A 26,598-nucleotide genomic window follows, 5' to 3' on the forward strand; every position below is an offset into this window, starting at 1 on the left:
AAAAGTTTCAAACCACAGACAATGATCATTATGTATATTCATAATGTAAAATTACATATTTTAATATAAAAATCATGTTTATTACCTGTTCATAATTTACACGTTGAATTTCTGAAATTTCTTTTGGCTTTGCCTCAAGCATGTAGTCGCCTGTAAAAAGAAATTATAAATTGCCTTTAAAAAACACTCCGCTTATAAATGATTTTAAATATAAATATTTAAATATTGCAGCAACAGGTTGCTTATAACGTCCAACTCCTTAGTTCTACCCAAAGAAAGTTAAGGTTAACTATTCTCCTTATATAGTCTTCAAGGTATACATATAATGCTCATGAACTTTCCCTTTCCTCTCTCCCTTTCTTCCTTTTTGTGGTACTTTGGACTGAATCCAGGGTCCTATTCATGGCAAGCAAGCATGTAGAACTTTACCTCCAGCCCTTTTTAAAACTAACGTATGTATGTATGTATGTATGTATGTATGTATGTATGTATGGTTTCTCCTGCATGCATGTCTGTGTATAAGTGTGCCTTGAGTCAAGAAGAGGGTATTGGCCTCCCCAAACTGTGGTTACAGAGGATTGTGAGCTGCCATGTGGGTGCTAGGAATCAGATCCAGATCCTCTGCAAGAGCAGGAAGTGATCTTAACCACTGAGCCATCTCTCCAGCCCCACTTCTTTTAGTCATTGATACAAAGTCTCACTAAGTTGCTCAGTTTGGCTTGACCTTGCTCTGTACCCAGGCTGGCCTTGAACTAGAGATCCTCCTGCCTCAGCCTCTTGAACAACTAGATTTACAGGTCTATGCCATCAGGCCTAATTTGAATCTTCTTTTTTATTTTCCATTTTACAATATATTTGAGCATCTTTCTATGACCTATAGAGATTCCAAAGAATGTGCCAACTTCAATTGCAATAAATTTAACTACCTCTCCTCCAATGATCTCAAAAACCACAGATGATACCAATGTACAAAAATCTATACCAATGTATACCACTCTTTTATTTCTAGCTCTTGGGAGGCAGAAGCTGATGGATAGTATCTTAGTCACTGCTATCATTTTTTAATGTATATAATATATAACTTTTCAATATATGTGGCATCTTTAAAAATGTGGCGCACAATTTTATATGTATCTGTCTCTTTTTCTTTCTATGTACACACACACACACACACACACACACACACACACACACACACACACATTTCTTAACATTTTATTTATGTGTATGGATGTTTTGCCTGCATATATGTCTGTGCATCATGTGTTACCTCAGAGGCTAGAAGAGGGTGTCAAATCCCCTGGGAATGAAACTACAGACAGTTGTGAACTGTCTACAGGTAGGTACACTTGACTTGGGTCCCCTGAAGTGCAGCATTGTTCTTGTTCTTTTGTTTTTTAAGACAAGGTCTCACTATGTAGCCTTGAGTGGCCAGGAACTCACAGAGATCCACCTGCTTCTGTCTCCCAAGAGCTAGGGATAAAGACATAGGATGCCATACATGACATATTATTTTTCTATGAAGATATGTGGAGTTCTTGTGTATAGAACCTAGGGCCTTGAACATGTACTATGCATATGTGCTCTACCATTGAACTATAGCCTCAATCTACATATTGCCTGTAAAATTAACTGAAAATGCCCTTTTCTTTAAATTATCAGTATATTTATTATCATTTTATTGAGTTATAAAAGCTTTTACATTTCTACCATATTTCTATTTATGTATTTATTTAGTGCATGTGTGTGTGTGTGTGTGTGTGTGTGTGTGTGTGTGCATGTGCACATATGCAAGTCAGAGAACAAGGTGTGGGATTCAAATGTCTCCTCCTACCATGTAGGTCTTGGGGACTGAACTTAGGTAGTCAGGTTTGATGGCAGGTGCTTCCTTCACTCACTAAGTCTTCACTGACCCTAAAAGCTCTTTCAGAATGAGAGAAATTAGCACAATCCTTGTGATATATTTAGTAAAGATTTTTTCCTATAGTGTTTTTTTTTTTTTACACTTTATGACAGTTTGTTGTTGTTTATTTTTTCCAGAACGGAAATAGCTATGCATACTCTGGATTAGATGCTATGTTCAGAAAGATCTCAACCACTTTAGAGCTTACAGATAAATAATATGCTTTCTTTAATCTTTGTGTGCCTCCTTTTAAATGTTTAAATCTTTCATTGTGTTGGTTTTTCAAGACAGGGTTTCTCTGTAGCTTTGGAGCCTGTTCTGGAACTCACTCAGTAGACCAGGCTGGCTTTGAACTCATAGAGATCCACCTGCCTCTGCCTCCCAAGTGCTGGGATTAAAGGCTTGTACCACCACTGCCTTGCTAAATATTTCATTTTAAATGGAATTTATTTTGATAGAAACAGTAAGATATGAAACTAGCTTCTCACTCAAGTAGCTAATGAATTAACAAAACTACTCTACTATAACCTTTACTTTCGACTTTGAAATACACTTATAAAGACTACACCAAATATTATCTTAAGCTTTGCAACTCTAAAAGAAAAAGAATTCCAGTAACATTAATCTTTATTTTAAGACAGTTATACCTGCAATGACTTCATTTTACTTATACAGAAGAACTTCAATGTGCTAAAATAATTGCTTTATGGAATAGCATATGTTTTTTGGGGGGAGGGTTGAGACAGAGTTTCTCTGTATTGCTTTGGAGTCTGTCCTGGCACTTGCTCTGTAGACCAGGCTGGCCTTGAACTCACATAGATCTGCCTGCTTCTGCCTCCCAACTGCTGGGACTAAAGGCATGTGCCACCACTGCCTGGTAACGAATATGTAATTTTTAAATTATACAGATTGTTTTGTTTGTATTGGGGTATGAATCTAGGTCTCAAGTATTTAACAGTTTCAGTTTCTATTTAGTCCAGGATGCCTCAAATTTATGATATTCTGAATGCTGGGATTTCACACATATACCATGAAACCTGGTTAGGTTGAAGTTTTGATGTTACATTTAACTGAAAACTTAATTTGTGAACAAATTATATATGGATTTATTTGGATAATGGAGAATGTGAGTGGTCTGCACTAGAGAGTTCTTACTTCTACCAAGGCTGGAGCAATCCTGTCCTCATCATGACTGCACACTGAATAGACTGAGACCCTGAGCTCCTGTTTTATAATCCTCTCTAGTGCTGGGATTAAAGGCATGCACTTCCACCACCCAGCTTCTTTGACTAGCTAGTGTGGCTGCTGGGATTAAAAGTGTGTACCATCACCTTTAATCCCAGCACTTGGGAGGCAGAGGCAGGAAGATCTCTGAGTTCGAGGCCAGCATGGCCTATAGAGTGAGTGACAGGATAAGTTCCAAAGCTACACAGAGAAACCCTGGCTCGGAAAAACAAGAAAAAACAAAACAAAACAAAAAAGTATGTACCATCACTGCCTGGCCTCTATGGCTGTGGCAAACTTTGCATTTGATCTTCTGGCAAGCTTTATTAGATCATAAACAAAATATCACCACAATAAAGCTTGGGGATTAATGGCAAGACTCTCCTTATACTTATACTTTTTATATATATATCCTATATAGAATGTATTTACTGACTCATTATCTTGTTTGTTTTTCCCGTGTTCTATAGACAGGGTCATATTGGTAGCCCAGGCTAGCCTTGAAATCATGATTCTCCTGCCTCAGTCTCTCCAGTGCTGGGATTATAGGTGGGTTCCATCACACCTGCCTGATTTACTTCAATATGACAGAGTAATGAGAAGTCACTTATATGACTAGAACATAAAATACTGTAGCTTTTATTGTTGTGCTCTCTACTGCTCACTCTGAAGACAGCTAGCTCCCATGTTGTGAAGCTCCTTACAGAGAGCTTCCTATGGCAGGAAGCTTCCAGCCAACAGTCATCAGATAACAAAGGGCTCTAGTACCACACCTTAAGAGAAACTGAGTCCTGCCATCAACTCAGTGTGTCAATAGCTACCAATTCTCCATAGCTACACTGTCATCTGAAGTGGCGGTTCTTGTGGGCACCATGTCTTCGGCCTCCTAAGACTTGAATGAGGCTGTCACCCAGATTCTTGACCCAAAGATACTGTGAAATAAATTATTATTGTTTTGGATGATTTATTATATAGCACAAGATACCTAGTGTACTAGGTACACAATGCTGGAAACATATAGTTTAGGAAGAATTTGTAATATAAGAATTTGAATGATTTTGTGTGTGGATGCACTGGAGGGCAAACCCAGAGCTTTGTTGAGTGCTAAGGTATGTTCTACCACTGAACTAGCCTTACAGTCCTTATAATCAAGTCTTTTTAAAAAGAAGAAATTAAGCTTCTAAGAAAGCACCTTTCAGTTTTAGACACAGAAATAAATTACCTCTTAAAAGTACACTTTTACCTAGATTATCACACTATAGTGTCTGTACTTATTTTTAAAACACCGTTTACATAAAAGGTACTTCTTTTCCATAGCTCTGGTGCCTATGACTGCCAGCTCCAGGACATCCTGGATTACATAGCAACCTTGTTTCACAAAACAGAAGCATTTCTTTTCTTTCTTTTTGGGTTTTTTGTTCTCTTCAATATCTTTGCTTTTTTAAAAGAACTATTTTATTTTTAAAATTATGTGTGAGATGGCTGGAAGGACAGCTCAGCAGTTAAGAGCAAATACTAATCTTGCAGAGGACCTGAGTTTGCTTCCCAACACTCATGTCAGGAAGTTCACAACTGCCTGTAACTTCAGCCACAGGGGATCCAATGCTGTCTTCTGGTCTTCTGGTCTCCATAGCACACTCATCTGTGTGAGTGCACAAGTACACACACACACACACACACACACACACACACACACACTTAAAATTCAGAAACGTTATTTGTAGATACATGCATGTGAGCATGGGTGCCTGCAGAGGTCAGAAGAGGGTGTCAGGTCTGAAGTTACAGGCAGCTGTAAGCCACTTACTGCTGGGACCTGAACTCGGGTCCTTTTGAAGAGCAGTATATGATCTTAACCACTAAACTATCTCTCTAGCATTTTCTCTTTCTTTCTTTCTTCTTCCTCCTCCTCCTCCTCTTTTTTCTCCTCCTCTTCCTCTTCCTCCTTCTCTTCCTCCTCCTCTTCTTCCCCCTTTTGCTTGTTTTGAGATAGGTTCTCATTATGCAACCCAGGCTGGTCTTGAACTTGGAATCCTCCCACCTACCTCCTCTGCAATACAGGGATTACATATGCACTACTCTGGCAATGTATTTCTTTTGTGTGTGTAAACATGAGTATATGGAAGCCAGAAGTCAGTCACTGCTGTTGATACTTGTGAGTTTTCTACCTTGGGTTTTGAAATAGGGTTCCTTACTGGGGTCTGGCGTGTACCCATTAGGCTATAATAGCTGGCCAGTGAGCCCCAGGGAGCTGCCTGTTTTAATCTCGCCAGCACTAGAATGACAAGTGCTATTACCATGCCCAGGTTTTTATATGCATTCTTGAAGATCAAACTGGTGTCCTCATCCTTGTATTGCAGGCATTTTACTGAGCATTTCCCCAGCACTCTTTGCATATTTGTTGAAAGTCAAATCCATTTTTGTCATGGTTTAAAATAAATATTAGGACAAAGATGTGACTTTTAAAAATCAACAATTTGGTTGTACAAAAATCATATTTCTTACTCTTGAAAATAGAGAAATCTTTATTTTCCACAGAGATTAAATCAAGAATAAAGCATAACAAAGGGTAAAATAAAATAAATGCTTGAATCTCAAGTAGTTTTAGAAACAGATAACGAAGCCAGCCAGGCTTATAAACAGCCTCTGGAAGGAGCTGTCTAAAGTGGTTCAGAACTGGGCAGAACTTGGAAAGGCAGATCTCTGTCTCTGTCTCTGTCTCTGTCTGTCTCTGTTTCTCTCTCTCTCTCTCTTCTCTCTCTCTCTCTCTCTCTCTCTCTCTCTCTCTCTCTCTCTCTCTCTCTCTCTCTCTCACACACACACACACAGCATATACACTTAAAATTTAAAATGTTATGTATGTGTATGTGCATGTGAACATGGGTGCCTGCAGAGGCCAGAGAAGTGTCAGGTCTGGAGTTAGAGGCAGCTGTAAGCCATCTGACATGAACGCTGGGACCTGAACTGGTAGGTGAGCAAGTACTCTGGAGGGAAAGAGGGTTAGCACTGCAGCTGGGCAACAGAATGCTTTTCAAGCATGTGCAAGACCCCTGTGAAACAGCTGAGTCAATGAGTGGGTTTTTAAAATGGGTTATTTTAAAAGATGAATATGTCAAATTTGTTTTAGAAGGAAATATGGCTGGTAACTAACAAGATTATAAAAAAAAAATCCTAAGTTATATAATGTGTGGTTGCCTATAACAGACAGTAAGGATGTATATATGCACACGTATCTATGTTTATGTTTATTTACTTTTCCTACTGTGGAGGGTAAGGTCTAGTGCTAGACAATGGCTTACCACTGAGGCATATCCTACCCCCTTGAGATTTTAAGCTAGATGGAGGATGAAATTGATGCTTTCAGAAGAGTATACTGGCATAGGCTAACTAGAAGGTTAGAATAAGAATTCACAGCCTTTGAAATATCAGTGCACAGAGAAAAAAATTTCAAAGAAAGTCCCCAATCAGAATTTGTTACTAAGAAGCTGTTCTAGGCAACTGAAAATTAAAAACAAAACCAATATTTACATTAGGATAGAATCTGGCAAGTAGTAGTTAGTTTATCCCAGATGATCTTAGAGAAGAAGACATAGTTAACTGTAGTCAAAATTAAAATGTTTTAATACTGGTCTATTTTTATAGTTTATTTGTATTGACAGGATATTTTGTTTTGTTTTTTGATATAGGGCTTCTCTGTGTAGCTTTGGAGGCTGTCCTGAAACTTTCTCTGTAGACCAGACTGGCCTCGAACTTACAGAGATCCTCCTGTCTCTGTCTCCGGAGGGCTGGGATTAAAGTTGTGCACCACCAATGCCCGGCTTTCAAAGAATAATTTTTAAAAAGCCCAATGAGGCCATCATCCCAACTATTTTTCTTTACTATACTATACTTGTCTCATCACCTTACTACTGGGGATGGTTGCAGTCACAACATACATCCTAGCTTGTATAAGATCTTAAACATAAACAACATTTATTTATCTGGGAGGTGAAGTATGGAAATTAGAGGACAATTTGCAAGAGTCAGTTCTTTGTTCCAGCACCAGAGGCCCAAGACTCAAATTCACATCATCAGGCTTGCCAGCAAGTGTCTTAATTTGTCAAGTCTGTATTTTCTACCTCATTTTTTTTTTTGAGGTCTCCCCACACAGCGTAGCTATGTACCACCTCATTAGCCTAGTTCCGACTCTATTTTATTAGGCTTCTTTTTTGAACTAAAATTTTTATTTAAATTAAAAAAATCTTATTTTATATACCAATCTCAGTTCCCCCTCCCTCCCATCATCCCACTCCCATTCACTCCTCAGAGAGGGTGATGCCTCACATGGAGGATCATCAAGGTTTGTCACATCATTTGGGGCAGGACAGAGGCCCTCCCCCTTGCATCTAGGCTGAGAAAGTATCCCTCCATAGGGAATGAGCTCCAAAAAGCCAGTTCATGCACTAGGGGTAAATACTGGTTCCACTGCCAGTGGCTTCATAGACTGCCCAAGGCCCCCAACTGATACCCACATTTAGGGGGCCTAGTTTGGTCTTATGCAGGTTCCCCAGTTGTCAGTCTGGAGTCCGTGAGCTCCCACTTGCTCAGGTCAGCTGTTTCTGTGGGTTTCCCCAACATGGTCTTGAGCCCTTTGCTCATCACTCCTTCCCCTCTACAATTGGATTTCAGGAGTTCGGCTCAGTGCTTAGCTGTGACTCTCTGCTGCTTCCATCAGCTACTGGATGAAGGCTCTATGATGGCATTTAAGGTAGTGATCAATCTCATTATAGGGAGAGGGCATTTAAGGTACCCTCTCCACTGTTGCTTAGATTCTTAGTTGGAGTCATCCTTGTGGATTCCTGGGAATTTCTCTAGTGCCAGTTTTCTCATTAACTCCACAATGGCTCCCTCTATCAAGGTATCTCTTTCCTTGCTCTCCTACTTAATTAGACTTCTTAATATTGTCTAGGCATCGACATGCCTATGTTCCTTTCTCTATGTCAAATACTTGAACAAGTTACAGCTGCATTTGGCCCACGTCTTACCTAGGAGCAGAAATTTCCAAAATGAAACTCATTTGCTTTTCCTCTAACCTTCACCAGGCAAAATTCCCATTTCTATTGGGTGTAAATTACACCTGTAATGCCAGCATTTGCAGGCAGTGGCAGGGGGATTTTTGAACTAGAGGGCAGCTTGGTTTATGTAGCAAGATCTTATTTCAAAATCAATTAAGTAGATAAATGGAACTTCCAAAAGCTGAACGTGCATGCTTGTTATCCAAGCACTAGGGAGGCAGAGATGGGGATTCTTGGTGTTTAGTGGCCAGCCTATACTTGTTGGAAAGCTTCAGGCCAGTGAAGCATTCAGTCTCAAAAAGAAGAAAAAGACAGTGTCTGAGGAATGACACCTGAGTTTGTTTTCTGGCATACAGCCATGTATGACTACACATGTATATATGCACACACACACAAATACACACATAATTCCCATCCTTTGGGGTATCTCACCTAGATGTTTGGAAAACAACTAATGGTTTTTCTTATAATCCTTCCACTACTGTTTGCACATTAACTCAAGTATTATAACATCCCATGTTGTTGAGATAGCTCAGCAGGTAAAAGCACTTTGCCCTACAAGCCTGATGACTTAAGTGTGATCCATGGAACCCCTCCCTGCACTGAAGCTCATGTGCATGCACCCCCTCCTCCATGCTATATAAAATAAATATCTCTAACTCCTTCAGAGAACTAGAGTAATCTCAAACTAGCTTAGGACCTTAAGCCACTTGTTCGGGCCAGACTGATCCTAAGTAGATGATTTTACATGGACTCTGTTCACTTTACTCCCATTCCTTCTCCCTCTCTTCTGGATTACTTTGTGCCATTCTAAATAGCTAAGTCCCATGACCCCAAAACCTCTGGCTACCTTGGCTGTATATTTTTCTTTTCTCTTATATCATAATAGCGTGTGTGTGTGTGTGTGTGTGTGTGTGTGTGTGTGTGTGTGTGTGTCTTGTTATGTTTGTTTTTGTTTTTCAACTTTATTGATTAAATCCCGGACGTCATACATCCTAGGCAAGTGCTCCACCACTGAGCTACATCTCCAACCCAACTCCTTCAACTTTAATCCAAGTCAACACAATTCTAAAAAGGTATCCATCCATCCTTCTTTCCTTCCTTCCTTCCTTCCTTCCTTCCTTCCTTCCTTCCTTCCTTCCTTCCTGCCTCTCTCCCTCCTCCCCTCCTTTCTTTTTGGTTTTTCAAGACAGGGTTTTTCTATGTAACTGCCCTAGCTGACCTGGAGCTAGCTATGTAAATCCAGCTGGCCTCACAGAGATTCTTCTGCCTCTGCCTCCCGCACGAGTGCTGGGATTAAAAGCATGTGCCACCATCACCCAGCTAAAAAGGTATTTTTCTAATGTCAAAGTTTCTGTATCTTTTCTCACTCTGCAATTTACTAGGATTAATTAATTAGTGTGCTATTCTCTGGACTTTGCCCAGTCTTATTATTTATAGTTCAGGATTCTAATGATGGTCAGAAGAATGTTGTAACAGCCGAGAATAGGAACATACTGTTAAAATTTTTAATTAGCAGATTCAGAACTATAATTTTTAAAATAGATTATATAATAGCACCAGTAAAATAACAGCTTGGAAAACTTCATTTAATTTTGTAAAGATACAAAATCACCAAGTCTTTGGCACTGACCTAAATATTCCATCAGCTGTTCTGCAGTTATGATTTCCATCATTGGTGGAAGTTTCACCTGAAAAAAACAAATTATTATATTTATAAAAATGCTTTTGACTGAATTGTTTCCTGTAGTCAAAAACAAGCACACATTTGCATATACACACACACACAAACACCTAATATATAAATACATTAACATTTATGCTTATATAACAAAGTCATCCAGGCATGTGGCTCATGCCTGTACTCCCAGTACTCAATAGAAGGATGGCCATGAGTTTTAAGAAAGCTTGAGCTATAGAGTGTGGCTTTCTCAAAAAATGCAAGTAAGGGTGAAAAAAATAGTTCAGCAGGCAAAAGTGCTTGATAAGTGATCTTGATGACCTACGTTTGATCCCAGGATGAGAGGATAGAATGGACTCCTATAGCTGTCCTCCAACTTTCACACACACCATGATACATACACACACCACTATACATATGCGCACCAAGACATACATGAATCCTTACTCACATCTTATACACACATACACAAATAATATTTTTTAAAATGTTAAAAGGCAAATAAAACAACAAAAAATGAAGTATAACAAAGTTATGTCACTATAACAATTACAAGGTGATAGAGGATCATACAGAGATATTGAGAAGTCTGAAAAGCCATGTCCTTTTAACCTCTAACATAATTGCTCTAAGACCCTGTCACAGAGTCCAGAATGGTAGAAAATTCAGTTAAAGAGCAGGAAGAGGCACCAAGCATGTAACAAGTCATCAATGGAATCATTTTCTGGAGGGCAGGATGGAGCAATGCTTCATATTCATAATGGTTCAAATAAATACAGTATTCAAGTACTAACACTAAACACTAAAAAATTCATCTGTATGATTTTATTTAAAATATGAATATTGCCAGGCAGTGGTACACACCTTAAATTTCAACACTTGGGAGGCAGAAGCTGGTGGATCTCTGAGTTCAAGACCAGCCTGGTCTACAGAGTAAGTTCCAGGACAGGCTCCAAAGCTAAACGAGAAACCCTGTCTTGAAAAACCAAAAAACTAAAAACAAAACAAAAACAAAAAAACATAAATTTATTTAAAAATGGTAAAAATAAGCTATATTATTTAGAGATACACATGTAGGTGACAAAACTATATATATATATACATATATATATATATATATGTATATATATATATATATATATATGGAAAAGTAAACTTGTAATTCCAACACTCAGAAGGCTGACAACTTGGCCTATGTAGGGAGACCTTGTCAAGATACATAGATAGGTAGGTAGATAGATAGATAGATAGATAGATAGATAGATAGATAGATAGCCAGGCATAGTAGTATATACCTGTAATCCTAGCACTTAGGAGATGGGGGACAGGAGGATCAAGAGAGTTCAAGGCCAACTCTGGCTATCAGTGTGAGGCCAGCCTATGCTACACAAGACACAGACCTTGTTTCAGAAAATGAAAAAACAAAACCTATTAACAAAAATAAAGATTATGGTTACTCCTAGAGGCTACAAAAGAGTTATAGTAGAGAGATTGTAAGAGCTGGTGAGGTGCTGTAAACTAAGGTTGCTAGGATTGTATAGCAAGTGCTTTTAGCCACTGATCTATCTACCTTGCTGGCCTAAAATAAATTTTCAAATGAATTGTCAGATGAGTTACATATATCACATACCCACGGTTGATGATTAAATATCTTAACTGACATCTACAATCATACTCTGTTAATTCATAGAACAGAAGAAAAATAAATATGCAGGAGACTAGAGTGATGCCTCAGCAGTTAGGAGCACTAGCACAATCATGATAGCTCACAGTTGTTTGTGACTCAATTCTAGGAGATTAGACACCTCCTTTTAGACTCTGAAGGCACCAGGCACACACATAGTACACATACATACATACAGGCAAACACTCACACACATACAATTTTTGGAAAGTCTTAAAAATATTCAAGATGGAAATTCCAAATAACTACCATATCAATTGTAGAAGAACATAATTAAAGATATATTAATGATTATTTTCTGTTCAACCAAGGAAACTTTAAATCATTAATTTCTCTAATAGCTCCCTAATTGTTAAAGAAGGTATTCTAAGTGTATGCTATCAAATGTGTTAATTACATATTAAAAGGTTTTTAATCAATAATAAAACAAGTTTCCAAAATGTTTGCTGCAAGACATAGCAGTGTCATAACATATGACAGCTGATGCTTAGGGTCCAGTTTTCTGGATTTATTACTTAGTGAAAAACAAGATATGCCATAGAGGCTTGCTCATCTTATTATTCTAAATGATTTTTATTCTCTGTAATAACGTATTCTAAAAATAATTTTGCCTGCAGGCAGCATTCTAGTTACTGTCTAGTCCAATGCCCCATTGCAGTGTACTCAATAAACCATTCTTCTAAATAATATGTTTTAAAATATATATATTTTACTTATATGTATATATTTATATGAGTATGTGCCATGTGTGTACACATACTCAGAGGCCAGAAAAGTATGCTAGATCCCATGCAGCTGGGGTTATATGCAGTTGTGAGCCCTAACTTGGGTGTGGAAACTCAAACTTAGGTTCTCTGCAAGAGTTCTCAGTGAGTGGTTTGAACCGCTGAGCCAGCTCTGCAGCCCACTTCCTATATACGATTTTAAAACTGAAGTTCACTTGTAAATTACAGTTAGCTGTCTGTTATTTTAAGAAAAAGTTGAGTTTTTTTTGCTCATTGTTTATGTATTCTTTGGCTACATTTCAATATACTCTACATTTTTTTGTACTACAGTAGGAAACTTTAATTTCTCTAACAGAGACTCATGAAACACAATGCTTAACATGATTACTAACTAGTTTTAAATTTTTTTTAAAGATTTTATTTATTTATTATGTATACAACATTCTGCTTCCATGTATATCTGCACACCAGAAGAGGGCACCAGCTCTTATAATGGATGGTTGTGAGCCACCATGTGGTTGCTGGGAATTGAACTCAGGACCTCTAGAAGAGCAGTCAGTGCTCTTAATCTCTGAGCCATCTCTCTAGCCCATAGTTTTAACTTTTTATTATTTTATTTTATACATATGGGTGTTTTGCCTGCATATATGTCTGTGTACCATTTGTATGCCTGGTACCCATAGAAACCAGAAGAGGCCAGGAGAGATCATCAGATCCATTGGAGCTGGTGTTAGAGATAGTAGTTGTGAGCTACTACTTGGGTGCTGGGAACTAAACCAGGTCCTCTGGGAGAGCAGCCAGTGATTTTTTTCTTTTTTAAGATTTATTTATTTATTATGTATACAGTGCTCTGTCTGCATGTATGTATGTATGCTATGTGGTTGCTGGGAATTGAATTCAGAACCTTGGGAAGAACAGCCAGTGCTCCTAATCTCTGAGCCATCTCTCCAGGCCACAGCCAGTGCTCTTACCCTCAGCTATCTCTCTAGCCCCACTAAGCAGTTCTTTACAGGACAATTTACTAATTTTTGCTTTAGACTACTTTAGCTATTGTTATACAGTATTTATCAAGGTGTTTCAGTATCATTTTTGAAGCGCTGACATCTGAATACATTTGTATTCTAAAGATGGAACTTTGAATTTCACAGCAATCTGAAAGGGCCATTTATACATATCAATTTTTTAAATTATTATTGTTATTATTGAGACAGGGCCTCACTATATAGCCTTAACTGGCCTAGAACCCACTATATAGACCAGGCTGGCCTCAAACTCACAGAGATCCACCTGGCTCTGCTTCCTGACTGCTGAAATTAAAGATGTATGCAACCATCCCTGACATTTTTATTGTTTCTACATTTTCATATTTATTTATTTGGTGTTTGCACCTGTATGGGCACACATGTGCCTGGGCATACTTGTGGAAGTCATAAGATAACTTGCCAGAGTCCATTCTCTCCTTCCACCATTTGGGTCCTAGGAATTGAACTCAGATTGTCAGACTTGGTGGTAAACACCTTTACCTGTTGAATCTTCTTGCCAACTTAAATGATGTTTTCTTTTAAAAGAATTTTGTGTTCTCTTAAGACAGATTCAATGTGACAAATTTACCAGAAGATTTCATGAACAAATAATTTATCCTTTTTCAAGGGGCCTGCAAGATGGTCCAGCAGGTAAAGGAACTTCCCACCAAGCCATGTGACCTGACAATTTGAATTCCAACCTCTAAACCCACATAATGGAAGGGAGAAGTAGGTTGTCCTTTGACCTATACATATGGACTGTGGTGTACCCTCCCAAATGCAAAAAGAAGGTAAAAGAAACCCTTCTTTTCATTTCTGCAATGCTTAAAATTAAGAAACCAAAGAGGCTCGGGCTGTAGTTCAGTAGTGGAGCTGCATTCACCATGCACAAGGTCCTACGTCAGCCACGGAGACCAGAGGATAAGAACAAGGTACAGACACTGAAGAGTATATGAATTTGGCATATACCTTCTATAATCCTAGGGGTCTACAATAATTTCAGAACATAGTCTTGACTTCCCAAGAGGAAACTACCTATCATGCCCTGTTCTAAGCATATAAAATGGGAACGATCACTGGTATATTGACATTAGAAGTAGCCTCAAGAGAGGCCAAAACTAAAAACAATAAAAATCTGGTATTTAAAATACTAGTGAAATTTTAAAAAGAAATGTCCTAAAAGTGATAGGCTAAGATTTTAAGATTTTAAGGGAGAAGTAGTAAATGCATTACTTAACATTACTAAGGAATAAAAAACAGCTTATATAAACGATACTAATATAAGCCTTTAAAACCCACACTGGGAGTTTGAGGCACATTGGTTCACAGTGAGTTCCAGATGGGCAAGAGCCCCTTGACATTGTCTCAAAAACAAACAATAGCATCACAAAAAAATGAAAGAAAATGTTTTTTGATCAGTTATAATAGGTAATTGTTAAACTTCTTTTAATTGTTTTCTTGTTTTGTTTTTCAAGATAGGGTTTCTCTGTGTAGCTTTGGAGCCTGTCCTGCAACTGCTCTGTAGACCAGGCTGTCCTTGAACTCATAGAGATCCATCTGCCTGCCTCTGACTCCCAAGTACTAGGGTTAAAGGCGTGCACCACCACCACCACCACCTCTGGCTGTGCCACCACTGCCCAGCAATTGTTAAATTCTTAATACAATATCAATAAGTATTGAAGAAACATACAACTAAGTCCTAACAACTTTTCTAATGTGTCTCCCCACATGAACAGAGGCCAGAGGAGGGTATCTGGTGTCCTCCCTTTTCACTTTTCTCTTTATTCCCCTGAGGAAAGGTTGCTTCCTGAACCTGGAACTTGTATGTTTTTTAGATGGGCTGGCATTGGTAAGCCCCAGTGATCTTCTTGTCCCTGTTCCTCCACTGTGCAGGGATTACAGGTGTTTCCAAGACCACACCTAGCTTGTTAGAGGATGCTGGGATCTGAACTCAGATCCTCATGGTTACACAGCACTCCTGGTGGCCCTTCTGCCTCAGCTTCTCAAGTGTTGGGATGCCCAGCTCCAAGAGCTTTTTAAGGTAGAGACACTAGAAGAGATAGTAAAATTGAGTTTGTCCAGTCTCTTTATTAAATTATCTACTAACTGCTATTCAACTTACTTGTCAACTTAATTGATGACTGTGAAACAAGTCACAAGACATAATTAATCCAAAGAATAAATTAAGGCTTTGAAATGCTTGACTAAAATAAGTGGATAACTTGCAATGTGACTTGTGACTCACAGCAAAATAAGCTCCTCTTTCATTAGGACAGCATGAACTTCAAAAGAAAGAGAGGAAAGAATAAATTAAATATGTTCAGTCAATGAAATGTCTGTTAGAATCAGATGTGTCCAACCTGCCACATTATGACATGACACTGTCCTCCACAAAGTGTACACACACACACACACACACACACACACACACACACACACACACACACACGTGCGCGCATGTGCGCACGCTATTTCAGAATGTTTACAGTAAGTTGATGATTCTATTTTAGGACACATTCATACTATCCTGATGTGCATGCAGCTTGCTGTAAAGCACCTGAAGATGGAGTGTAGAGTGGTAGAGTGCTTGCTTAGCATACTAAATTTAGTTCCCCAAAAGAAGTTGTACCTATATTAAATATTCTACAAAGTCTGACTAACTGATAGAACTTCAGTGATGTGGAGAGACTAGAATACTAATTATAATTTGTCTTGGACTACCTTTAGTTCTCTTTTCTGTTTTTTTCTTTTTAACCTGGCTCCTCCTCAGCCCTTTCTTATCCCCTGTTTCACTATGTAATCTCTCTATCTTGTTTAATGTCTCACATGATGCTGCCACCTTGTGAGCCACCATGTGGTTGCTGGGAATTGAACTCAGGACCTCTGGAAGAGCAGCCAGTGCTCTTAACTGCTGAGCCATCTCTCCAGCCCTCTTTAGTCACCTTAACTCACCTCTGTGTCTGACCTAACATCTTTGGAATGAATTACTGTAGCAGACCACTGGCTTCCACTAAACTAAAACCTAAGAAAGCCAGCAGATAGCATCTGAGACCCATAGCTGAGGTTCAAGTCTCCCTCACCCCCTTACTTTGCCATTACTCTCCTATCTGATGTTTCCACCAATGTATTTGAAATATTATTTGTTGTGTTACTTTAATAATTTTCTCAAACTGTTACCACATCAGAACATGGGATTTTGGGTAATCTAAACTTGTGTTCCCAGGCCAGGACCACTCATTTTTTGCTATAGAATAAATAGTCGCCCAAAACTTTTTTGTTTTGTTTGATCTGATCTTTTAGACAATCTCAACATAGCACAAGCTGGCATCAAATTTACAGTAAGGAAAGAAAATATTTTTCATTTTTTATGTCAACAGATCCTTAACACAATAAAAACAAAACATCCAAAGCAAGCAGTGCATAGTGACCCAGAATTGTAATTCCACTCCCAGGAGGTGGACAGAGAAGGATCAGAACCAATTTTAGGTACATAGTAAATTTAAGACCTGTCACAAAACCAAACCAAAGAAAAAGCACCTTAATCAATTAAAAGTGGAGAATAAGGCACTAGAAAGATAGTGGCACCAGATCACTGGCTGTTCCTTCAGAGTACCCAAGTTCTATTTCCAGCACCTACATGGCAGTTTACAACTGCCTCTAACTGTAGTCCCAGTGGATCTGATGCCTTCTGTCTTCCTCTGGCCTTTGAAAGGCACAGACACTCACATGGTACACATGCATATATATAGACAAAACAATCATACATACAAAATAGAAATAATTTGAAAAGTAAAAGTAGAGAATAAGTGGCTGAAAAGGTGGTTCAAAGGCTAAGAGCACTTACTAGAGTTCCATTCCCAGCACTCACATCTAGGTTCACAACCATATGTAACTCTAGTTCCAAGGACTCTGATGCCCTCTTCTGGCCCAGCACCAGGCATACATGTGGTACACATGCATACATGCATGAAAAACAATCTCTCGTCCCACAAAAGATACACGAAAATATCTTATTTTTTTAAAATAGTGGAGAATAATGAGAACAGCATCAAAGTTGACTTTAAGCCAGGTATGTTGCTGCACACTTGTAATTCTAGCACTCAAGAGGTTAAACCTAGAGGATGGAGAGTTCAAATGCAGTGACTAAATACCAACACCCTGCTTCAAAACAAAGTAGAAACAAAAAATTACTATATTCAAAGGCCTAGTTTATTGGTACTACATGTATTCAAAAATCAAATATCCTTTACCTGGACCTCCATAGGCATGATTGGAAAAGGAAAAGGAAGGCTTTTTCACTGAAGGAATACTATCAGAACCAGGCATCCACCCATGCAGGATCACACTGTTCTCTCCTACTTTACACAAGTCCAGAGACACATATTACTTCTAATTCTAGGGAGAAAGTGGGAAAGGAAGCCCCAGAACTGTTCCTCAAATCTTTTATGTAGATAAGGTCCCACTACTGTGTAAAGTTTTTAATTTCTCCTTACAAGATCTATATTTAAAACAGAGTAGGCAGAGGCTAAGATAAAACCTTTGGCTCACCATCTGTTTTTCCTTTTTTAGAAGCAATAAATGTACTTGGAAAACCTCAAAAGAGTTTTGTGCTTACTTTAGGAAAAGATAGCATGAAAAAATTAGTGTGACTACAATTCTTCTACAAGCTTGGGGTTAGGATGGGGCAGAATAAGACAAAAAGTAACGTGAAGGATTTGTGGGAAAACACACACACACACACACACACACACACACACACACAGGAGAAGAGATGAGATGTCATTGAAAAGTAGTCACAGCAAATAGTCACTGCTGGAAAGATGCTCATAGACATGGAACTTCAACATCCATTTGAACTTTAAATTTTTCCCTCTCCCTCTCTCTTTCTCCCTTCCTCCCACTCTTCCCCACCCCTCTCTTCTTACATTTTTGGAGACAGGATTTCTCTGTGTAGCTCTGGCTGGCCTTGAACTCAGAGATCCACCTGTCTCTGCCTCCCAAGTGCTGGGATTAAGTGTGTGTGTTATCACCACCCGGTAAAGATTTTTGCTTTTGATTTTTTTCTCCTTTTGTCATCATATTGTTCAGCTTTTTTTCCTGCTCATTTATAAGTGCTCTTTATAGACTAAGAAACTAATCCTTGGGTCTAGAAAGAGATGGCTCAGTGGTTAAGAGCACTGGCTGCTCTTCTAGAGGACCAAGAATCAATACCAGGCACTCATATGGTACATCACAACTGTCAGAAACCCCAATTCCAGGAGATCTGGTGCCCCTTTCTGGATTCCTGGGAACCAGACATGCACGGAGCACATAGATACACATGCAGGCAAAAACACCCATATACACTAAAGAAGAAACTAGCACCTGGAGTTAGGTGAAGATGATCAAAGTACACCACAAACATGTTTTAAAATGCTATAACGAGGGTTGGAGATGTAGCTCAGTTGACAGGTGTCTGCCTAGCATATATGAAGCTCTGGTTAACCCCAGAACCAGATAAACTGGGAGTAGTGGCACATGCTTGTAATTCCAGTACTTTGGAGGTTGAGGAAGGAAAAACAGAAATTCAAAAATCATCCCTAGGCTACACAGCAAGTTGGAGCCCAGCCTGTGATATATAAGATTCTGTCTCAAAATCAGAAAACAAATATAATGCAATCCATTATTTTCTATATAATTAGTATATATATGCATGAAAATGTCATAGTAAAACCCATTATTTTGTACAATATAATGCTAACTATGAAAAGAAACTTGAAAAAAAAAAAACCAAAACCTTGAGGCTAGGACAATGGCTCAGTGGAAAAAGTACACCTGAATTTAGATCCCTGGCACCAATGTAAAAACTGGGTTGCAGTGTCATTCATAGTTCTATACCTCAGCACTAAAGGGTGGTGAAGTAGACAGGCACAACCAGGGCTCACTGGCTAGTCAGTCTAACTGAAAGAACAAGTTCAACTGAGAGACCCTATCTCCAAAAAACCGAAACAAGAAATACTGAGAGTGATATAAAAAAAAAAACACCTGACATCTGACCTCCACAGATGTGGAGTATGCACACAAGTGTGTTGTGTATAGTGGATGCCCTTTTGTTCTCCTTTTTAACCTCAATCATCATCCATCCATCAAAAAATCTGGAAATCTCTGCTGATGTCCAAAAGACAAATAACATTTTTGTATTATTAGGAAAACAGTTTTGACCTCTAGAAACCCTGGCTCACCTTGAGTATACTACTTGACATTGTTTCTCTCACCCATCTCCCTATTAATCATTAATGATGACTGGTTTTTGTTGGCATAAATAGCCTACAGGCAAAAAAAAAGAGAACCACAGATTTTCAAAACAATCTTCACATTCATTAGCATGCATACTCTTTTACAGACTAACCAAACCCATCAAATTTACTTCTTGCTTATGACTCTTTCTTGCCCCATACCCACTGCATTTCAACTAAACTTGGAAGTGATCAAAACAAACTATCTCTGATTTTTCTTCAAATGTATCCTTTTGTCCAGAGGCCTTATCTCATTCAATCTTCTGACCTGAATCAGTGTGTCTCATCTCTGAAGCCTTTGAGATCCCATTCCCAGTTACCCACCACTCCTTTTTGTTTGTTTGTTTATTTTTGGGTTTTTTTTTTTTTGGTACTTTCTTAGCACACAATTACTCTTTATGTCCACCTTCTTACCATATCTTGAGCTACTGGAAGGCTGATGTTCTTTGTACTGTTTTTGCATTTGTAGTGTCTTCCACAAAACCAGAACTCAAACATGTGGTTACACATTTGAGTCTGTCTTTCAGAGTCAATTCAAGGCTCATATATCCACAAAGTAATCCAAGCCATGGTAACTGCCCCTCCGATTCTGAATGTGGGTGGCAATTCATTGGCTGTGGGTTTGGACTAAATAAAAAGGAGAAATCCAATTGAGCAGTCATCTCTCCCTACTTCCTGACTATGACTGCAATGAGACTAGTTCCTTCAGGCTCCAGTTGCCATGCACTCCCTGACTTAATGGACTGTACCCTCAAACTGTGATCGAAAATAAACTCTACCTTAAGTTGCTTTTGTCAGGTATTTATTTTGTTACGGCAATGAGAAAGGGAACTATGCCAGAAAATTGGTCCTCTGGAATGGAGCCTTAGCTATGATAAACCTGACCATGTAGCTCTTAGACCTCTTGAACTGGCTTGTAGAAAGAATGTGGATGTTTGGAACTCTGGGATAGAAAAGCCCTAGAATGCTATGAGCAGAGGTTAATCAAAATAACCTTCAAATTCATTAGCATGCATACCCATTCACAGACTACCCCAGATGATTGGAACCCAGGTGGTTCCATCAAGAGTCCCAGATACCCAATGTGAAACTCATGTTTGAGATTCTCCTCTCATTGTCCGTCTCCGTTCTTCATAACCGATTAAAAAAATTCAAGCTATTCTTCTAGGGGACATTTTAACTGCAGATGGAATTATCAATTTGAAAACAGGTGCTGAGATGCACCCTCTCAGCACCCAGAAACTGCAAGCTTAAATATGACACTTTATTCTGAGGCCTCAATACACCTATCGTTCCACTTTTGTGCTCCAGTATCTTAGACTTGTCATTTCTTATTTTAGTTAATAGTTTTAGCTTCCTTAACACATTCTAAATGTATAGTTACTGGTAAAAAAAAAAAAAAGCCAAACCTTTGAAGTAGAGCCAAAGAAACAAGGCAAGTAAAAAAAAAATCGTACACAAGGTTAAAATATAGTCTTTGAAAACAACTAATTTATGGTAAGTGGGCTCAGAATAAAGCTTTTACTTAAATGGAATTTATCTAAAAAGGGCTGGCTATATCTTCCCTATCTCCATTCCTTTACATATCCACACCCAAGTGGGGCAGGCAGCATTCTCTAGAAAAGTGTATAAATAATCATTAAAACTTACTTCATGATATCACATTGATAATAACTCTGAAGATCACTTTTTTCCAATTTCCACTATTTTGCATATGTGATAATGTCAGTAGGAAGGAGTAATATATGGACGAATGTAGTTAAAAATATTCAGCAGGTGTAGGTGTAGGGTGCTCTAGATTCTACCTGTTTAAAAGTACACCATCAGTTACAACCTTTAACTGACTGTTGAACTTTTAATACAAAAGGTACCTGAAGTTAGGGCAATTCTCCCTGACACATACAATTGTGAATAATTGTTCAATAAAGAAATCCTGGAATTAATTTCATGTAAGAAGAGGCTGTTAGGCATGGTGGTTGCCTGCCTATAAACCTAGCACCCCGGAGGCTGAAGCATGAAGATCATGAGTTCGAAGACCGCCTAAGCTACACAGAGAAACCTTGTCTCAAAAAAAGGAGGAGTCTGATGAATGAAGAAACAAGGAAGCCATCAGCTGACAAACAACAGTTTCCTCACCCCATTTTGCCCCTCCCCACAAGCTGTAGGAAGTAGAAAGCTGCAGATTGTACCTTCCAGGCTAGAAGCAAAACATTGAGGATGGCCAGCAAAGGGCAGGGGCCATTCTCATTCTGGGTGATGATGGGCGTGTTCTCATCTTTCCACTGGATCCATTTGATGTGATACACTGACTGTCCCGGAAAGCGTTCTTTGGAGGCCACTAGCACCTGAGCCGGGTCCTCCTCCTCCTCCTCTTTGCACAGCGGTGCAGCCCTGGGCGGCCCCGCCGCGCCCTCCTCCACGTCTTCGGGGACCCTGGTCTCCGCTCCCTCTTCACTATTGAACTCAGAGCTACTGGGGAAAGAATGCAGGTTGGAGAAAGACTCCAGGGAGTCCAAGCTGGGCGAGTCCCCAGGGGGACTCGGCTCGCTGCAGCTGCTGCTCAGGGCGCCGGCGCTGCTGGGCTCCTCCGCCGCCTGCTCCACCCCGCAGGTGCCCGCGTCTCCCACTGGCCCCGACCCTCGGCCCGCCGCGGCCTCGGCCAGCTCCGGGGAGGCGGTCACCTTGCGCTGCCCTCTCGGAGGTGCCTCCGAGGCGGCGGGGCTCGGCGACGCGCTGTCCTTCAAGTCCGAGCCCGCGCCGCTGCCAAGCTGTGAGGGGGACCTCGGGTCCCCGGGGCTGCTCCGCGCGGCCGCCGCCCCCTGCCCGCCGCTCTCCACCGCGCGTCCTGCGGGACCATCCTCAGCCTCGCGCCCGCCGTGCCGTCGCCCTTCCGGCGGCGACTCTCGTCCTGCCGCCACCCCGAGTTCCAGAGGCTGCGGGCTGTCAGGGCCGCTCTCCATCCCCGGCCGCCCGCCCCTGGTCCTATAGACACCGCGGCCGGCTTTCCTCAGCCAGCGCCTCCGACGCCATGACAGCCGCTCAGTGGCAGCTCCAGCGCCCTAGCGCGGCCTCGGCCAGGCACGTCACCGGAGAGGGCGGCGGGAGCGCGCGTGCGCGAGCTCGCGCCCGCCCGGTCGGAGCGTGCCTCTGCGTGACCGCGCTCGGTGAGGCGCGAGGACCCACACGGAGAGAGCCTCTCCCCCGAGGCCACGCCCCTCCCGCGCGTTCAAGCCTAGGAAAGCCAAGCGAGGGTAGGGGCGTGGTTGGGGGCGTGGCCAAGGGCGTGGCTCGGGCAGCCGCAAGGCCAGTAGGAAAATAGCCTCTGTGTGGGGCCGGAAGTTGAACTCCTCGGCATCCCTGCCGCGCGCGCTTACTTTAAAGGCAATCGCCAAGGCTGTAGCAAGTGTGGTCCAGCTTTGGGCTTGTGCCTGGTGAGCCCCGAAAGTGGCAGTAGCGCTGGAAGGGAGCCATTCCTTGTGGGGCTCTAGAGAGCTGTTTCTTTAGCTTTTAATATCGACAATTGGAAGCATTTCTTAGGAAATGCAGATTTTAAAGGCGGAGATCTGTTGGAGGCTTTTGGAAGACTGCGCTGCAAAGGGGCAGCTCTCCCTGGGCTTTGGCTGAGAATCGCTGTGCTCCCCACCGGCTACTGGTATGCCTTGCGGAGGCTTCAATGCGGTTGTGGATATTGGCCTGCTCCCCAGGAGAGAGGGTAAATTTGGGCCAATAATAATAAATTAGTTTGTGTTTGCAGTAAGCCAAGTCTTTGCGGTTCTGTTCACTTGGCTCCTCTTTGCACCGAGTGGGAAGCGCCTGCGCCAGAAAAAGTGAATTTTTCTAATTAGAACTGACTTACCATGAAGTTTTGACGTCTGCAAAGAGGCCAGAGTTGCCTGCAAAAAAATGTTTTGGCAAGAATGGTTACAGATCTTCTGACCTGTTTCGGAAAAGGTTTTCTTTATGGACCCTCCCCTTTCAAAGTTGTCCAGGCTCAGAGGATATAAAAATGAACAAGACAGGATCAGACATGCAAATACCTGGTACATCTGTCTATACTGGTTAGAAAGGTAGACAAAATGATGCATTGCTTTGCTTATACACATTTTAGCACCAAGTATGTTGCTGAATATTGTGTTTTACACTAAAGATGTCACAGTTATCTTCTCAGAAATTATGGTCCTTTCTCTCCTGGCCCTCTTTTCCAGCCCTCTCTTCCCTCCTGCAACTCTCCCCACCCTCCCTTCCTAACCTCTCCTTTCTTTATTCAGTGCTGGAAGTCATGTAGACAAAACTGTCCTCTAATTCATACAGAGCCAGTTTCAGAACAGCCAGGACTACACAGAGAAACCCTGCTAACAACAACAACAATAACAACAAAATTCACAACCTTTTAAAAATTGAGGCAGAGTCTCACTATGTAGCCCAGGCTAGACTGGAAGTTGTTATTAGACCAGCCTGGCCTCAAATTTACAGAGATTTGCCTGCCTCTGCTTCCCAAATACTAGGATGAAAGGCTTGTGCCACCATGCCCAGCAAGATTGGCAACTCTGAAAAACGGAAAAATTAGAAAACACACTGGAAAATTTCTTTAGAATGTTGAATTTTGGAGTTTTGTTTATAGCTGCTTTCATGTTTATCAATAAGTAATAAATCCTGTTGTTAAATTTGAATTAATTTTCAGAAAAATTGCAAACATTAAACAAGAATATGCCACTGGATTTGATCACATTGCAGTATTGACATACAGCTGAAATTATCACTGATTTCAGAGAATTTAAAAGGAGGTATTCAAAGTTGTTCTATATGACTAAACTGGGTGAATAAATGAAATATTTGTAGGCCAGTGTACCACACAGTAGAACCAAAAATAACTAAACGTACTTCTCAAAGAATGGCTTTTCAGTAGTTTTGAAAATCCTGTGTGGATAAACCTATACTTTGGTAGTATTTATTGGTATGTGTTTCAAATTGAGGCTGGACAGGTGGCTGGGCGATTACAGCGCTTGTTGTTCTTGCAGAGGACCCAAGTTCAGTTTCACTGTAATCATTGTCTGGAAAAAGTTAGAGCTTTATTTTGTGTTTATACTGTAATTGTTTGGCTGGGTATAAAGGTCAAGGTTGGGGATATGTTTTCTTCCTTTTGAACTTAGTGAACTTAGTGTTTTCTGGCTGCTATTCTGACTCCAGAAACTTTTGTATATAACCTGTTCTCTCTGAAGTTTATCTTCCTCTTTCTCCTTTTCCCTTCCTTCCTTCCTTTTTTTCTTTCCCCTTTTGAGAAAGGGGTTGTCTGTGTAGCTCAGACTAACCTTGACCTCATGATCCTCCTACCACAGCCTCCCATCAAGTTTCTTCTTATTTTTGATCTTCTAATATTGCACTAGTTAGTATTTCTTTGTGTGTACCTTCTTTTATTCATTGCACTGGGTACTTGGTAACCACAGTTAGTATACAAATTTATGTCCTGCAGTTATGGGGAAATTAATTATTTCTTTAATAATTCTGACCCTTTCCCTGACTTTACAGTCTTTATCATTTTGTGTTTTATATATTTAATTTTCAGATATTCTTTAATAGTGTACTAACTTATTTTAGAATATTGATTATAATTTTTATATTATTCTTTTGATGTTATATTTTAATTTTTTACTTTGGTTTTTCAAGATAGGGTTTCTCTGTGGCTTTGGAGGCTGTCCTGGAACTCACTCTGTAGACCAGGCTGGCTTCAAGCTCACAGAGTTGCGCCTGCCTCTGCCTCCCGAGTGCTGGGATTAAATTATTTTTATTTATGTGAATGAGGGTTTTGGTTACATGTGTGCATGTGTACTGGGTATGTGCCTGGTGCCTGCAGAGATCAGAAGAAGAAATTGGATCCCCAGCACTGGAATTACATGCAGTTGTGAGCCATCGTGTGGGTACTAGGAACTGAATCTGGGTCCTCTGCAAGAGCAGCAAATGCTCTAAACAGATCTCTCCGCCCCACCTTTGTATTTTCCAAAGGGCTATTGAAACATGTGTCAGTAATATGTACTTAGCATGTAGTTTTTGGTAGTGCTAGGGATTGAGATGTAGGGGAAAGAAATATAGAACAAGTCTTACTTTGGGAAATACGATATTGATAAGGGGTGGGGAGATGGCTCAGTAGATAATGTTTGCTTTGCAAACATGAAGACTGGGTTTGGATCCCCAGCACCCAGATAAAAGCCAAGTGCACATGCCTATAATCCAGCAGTGGAGGGACAGATACAGACCCTAAGTGTTCCCTGGCCAGCCTATCTAGCTGAAATAGTGAAGTTCAGTTTCATTGAAAGACCCTGTCCCAAAGAAAAAAGAGGGTAGAGTGTGGTGGTACATGCCTTTAATCCCAGCACTCAGGAGGTAGAGGCAGATGGATCTCTGTAGTTTGAGTCCAGCCTGGCCTATATAGCAAGTACACAGTGAGACCCCATCTCAAACAATAAAACAAACAAACCTACAACAAAGCAAGAACAACACCATCAACAAAAACCAAACAAGTTGGGGAGTGATTAAGGAAGGAGTGATTGACCTTTGGCCTCTACATACCCCTTGAAGGTGAGTACACCAATACACACATGTACAACCACATACTATCCCCAGTCACCAAGACATATTGACGTGAAATTGTTGAGACTATGTCATGATATTAAATAATAAATAAAAAACAATAAATATTGTAAAAATTCAGAGGAAAGATATCCATGCGAGATAATAATTAAAAGTATAGATTGTTGCCTTAGACTTAAAAGATACAAAATATATATCATTTAACTATCAAAATTATTATTATGTTAGTGTTTTAGATTGTCTTTGAACAAGATCTTTCTATTTGGCTCTAACTAGCCTGGTACAGTACTAATTTCATAGTTCAGACTAGCCTCAAGCTTGGTACAATCCTCCGGTCCAAATTACAGCTACAAGTGTTGGAATTACAGATGTGAACCACCACATCTGGCTAAAATTATACTTTTATTTATTTTGTGTTGACAGGAATTGAACCTAGGGCCTCCTG

At 40.2% G+C, this 26,598-nt stretch overlaps 1 protein-coding gene across 1 annotated transcript in view; it reads right to left on the reverse strand.

Annotated features, from left to right (window-relative positions):
* The window catches only part of Mindy2 (MINDY lysine 48 deubiquitinase 2), a 57,777-nt gene extending 35,249 nt beyond the window's left edge, over positions 1-22,528 (reverse strand). Inside the window, exons 1-3 of the mRNA XM_027411223.1 lie at positions 21,758-22,528; positions 9,815-9,872; positions 86-150 (exon numbers count right to left, since the gene is read on the reverse strand). Of these exons, the coding sequence (XP_027267024.1) occupies positions 86-150; positions 9,815-9,872; positions 21,758-22,528 (894 nt within the window). The remainder of the gene's footprint in view (positions 1-85; positions 151-9,814; positions 9,873-21,757) is intronic.
* Between the last annotated feature and the right edge of the window lie 4,070 nt (positions 22,529-26,598).

This window comes from Cricetulus griseus, chromosome 4 (genome assembly GCF_003668045.3).
Source record: "Cricetulus griseus strain 17A/GY chromosome 4, alternate assembly CriGri-PICRH-1.0, whole genome shotgun sequence".
Taxonomy (NCBI): Eukaryota; Metazoa; Chordata; class Mammalia; order Rodentia; family Cricetidae; genus Cricetulus; species Cricetulus griseus.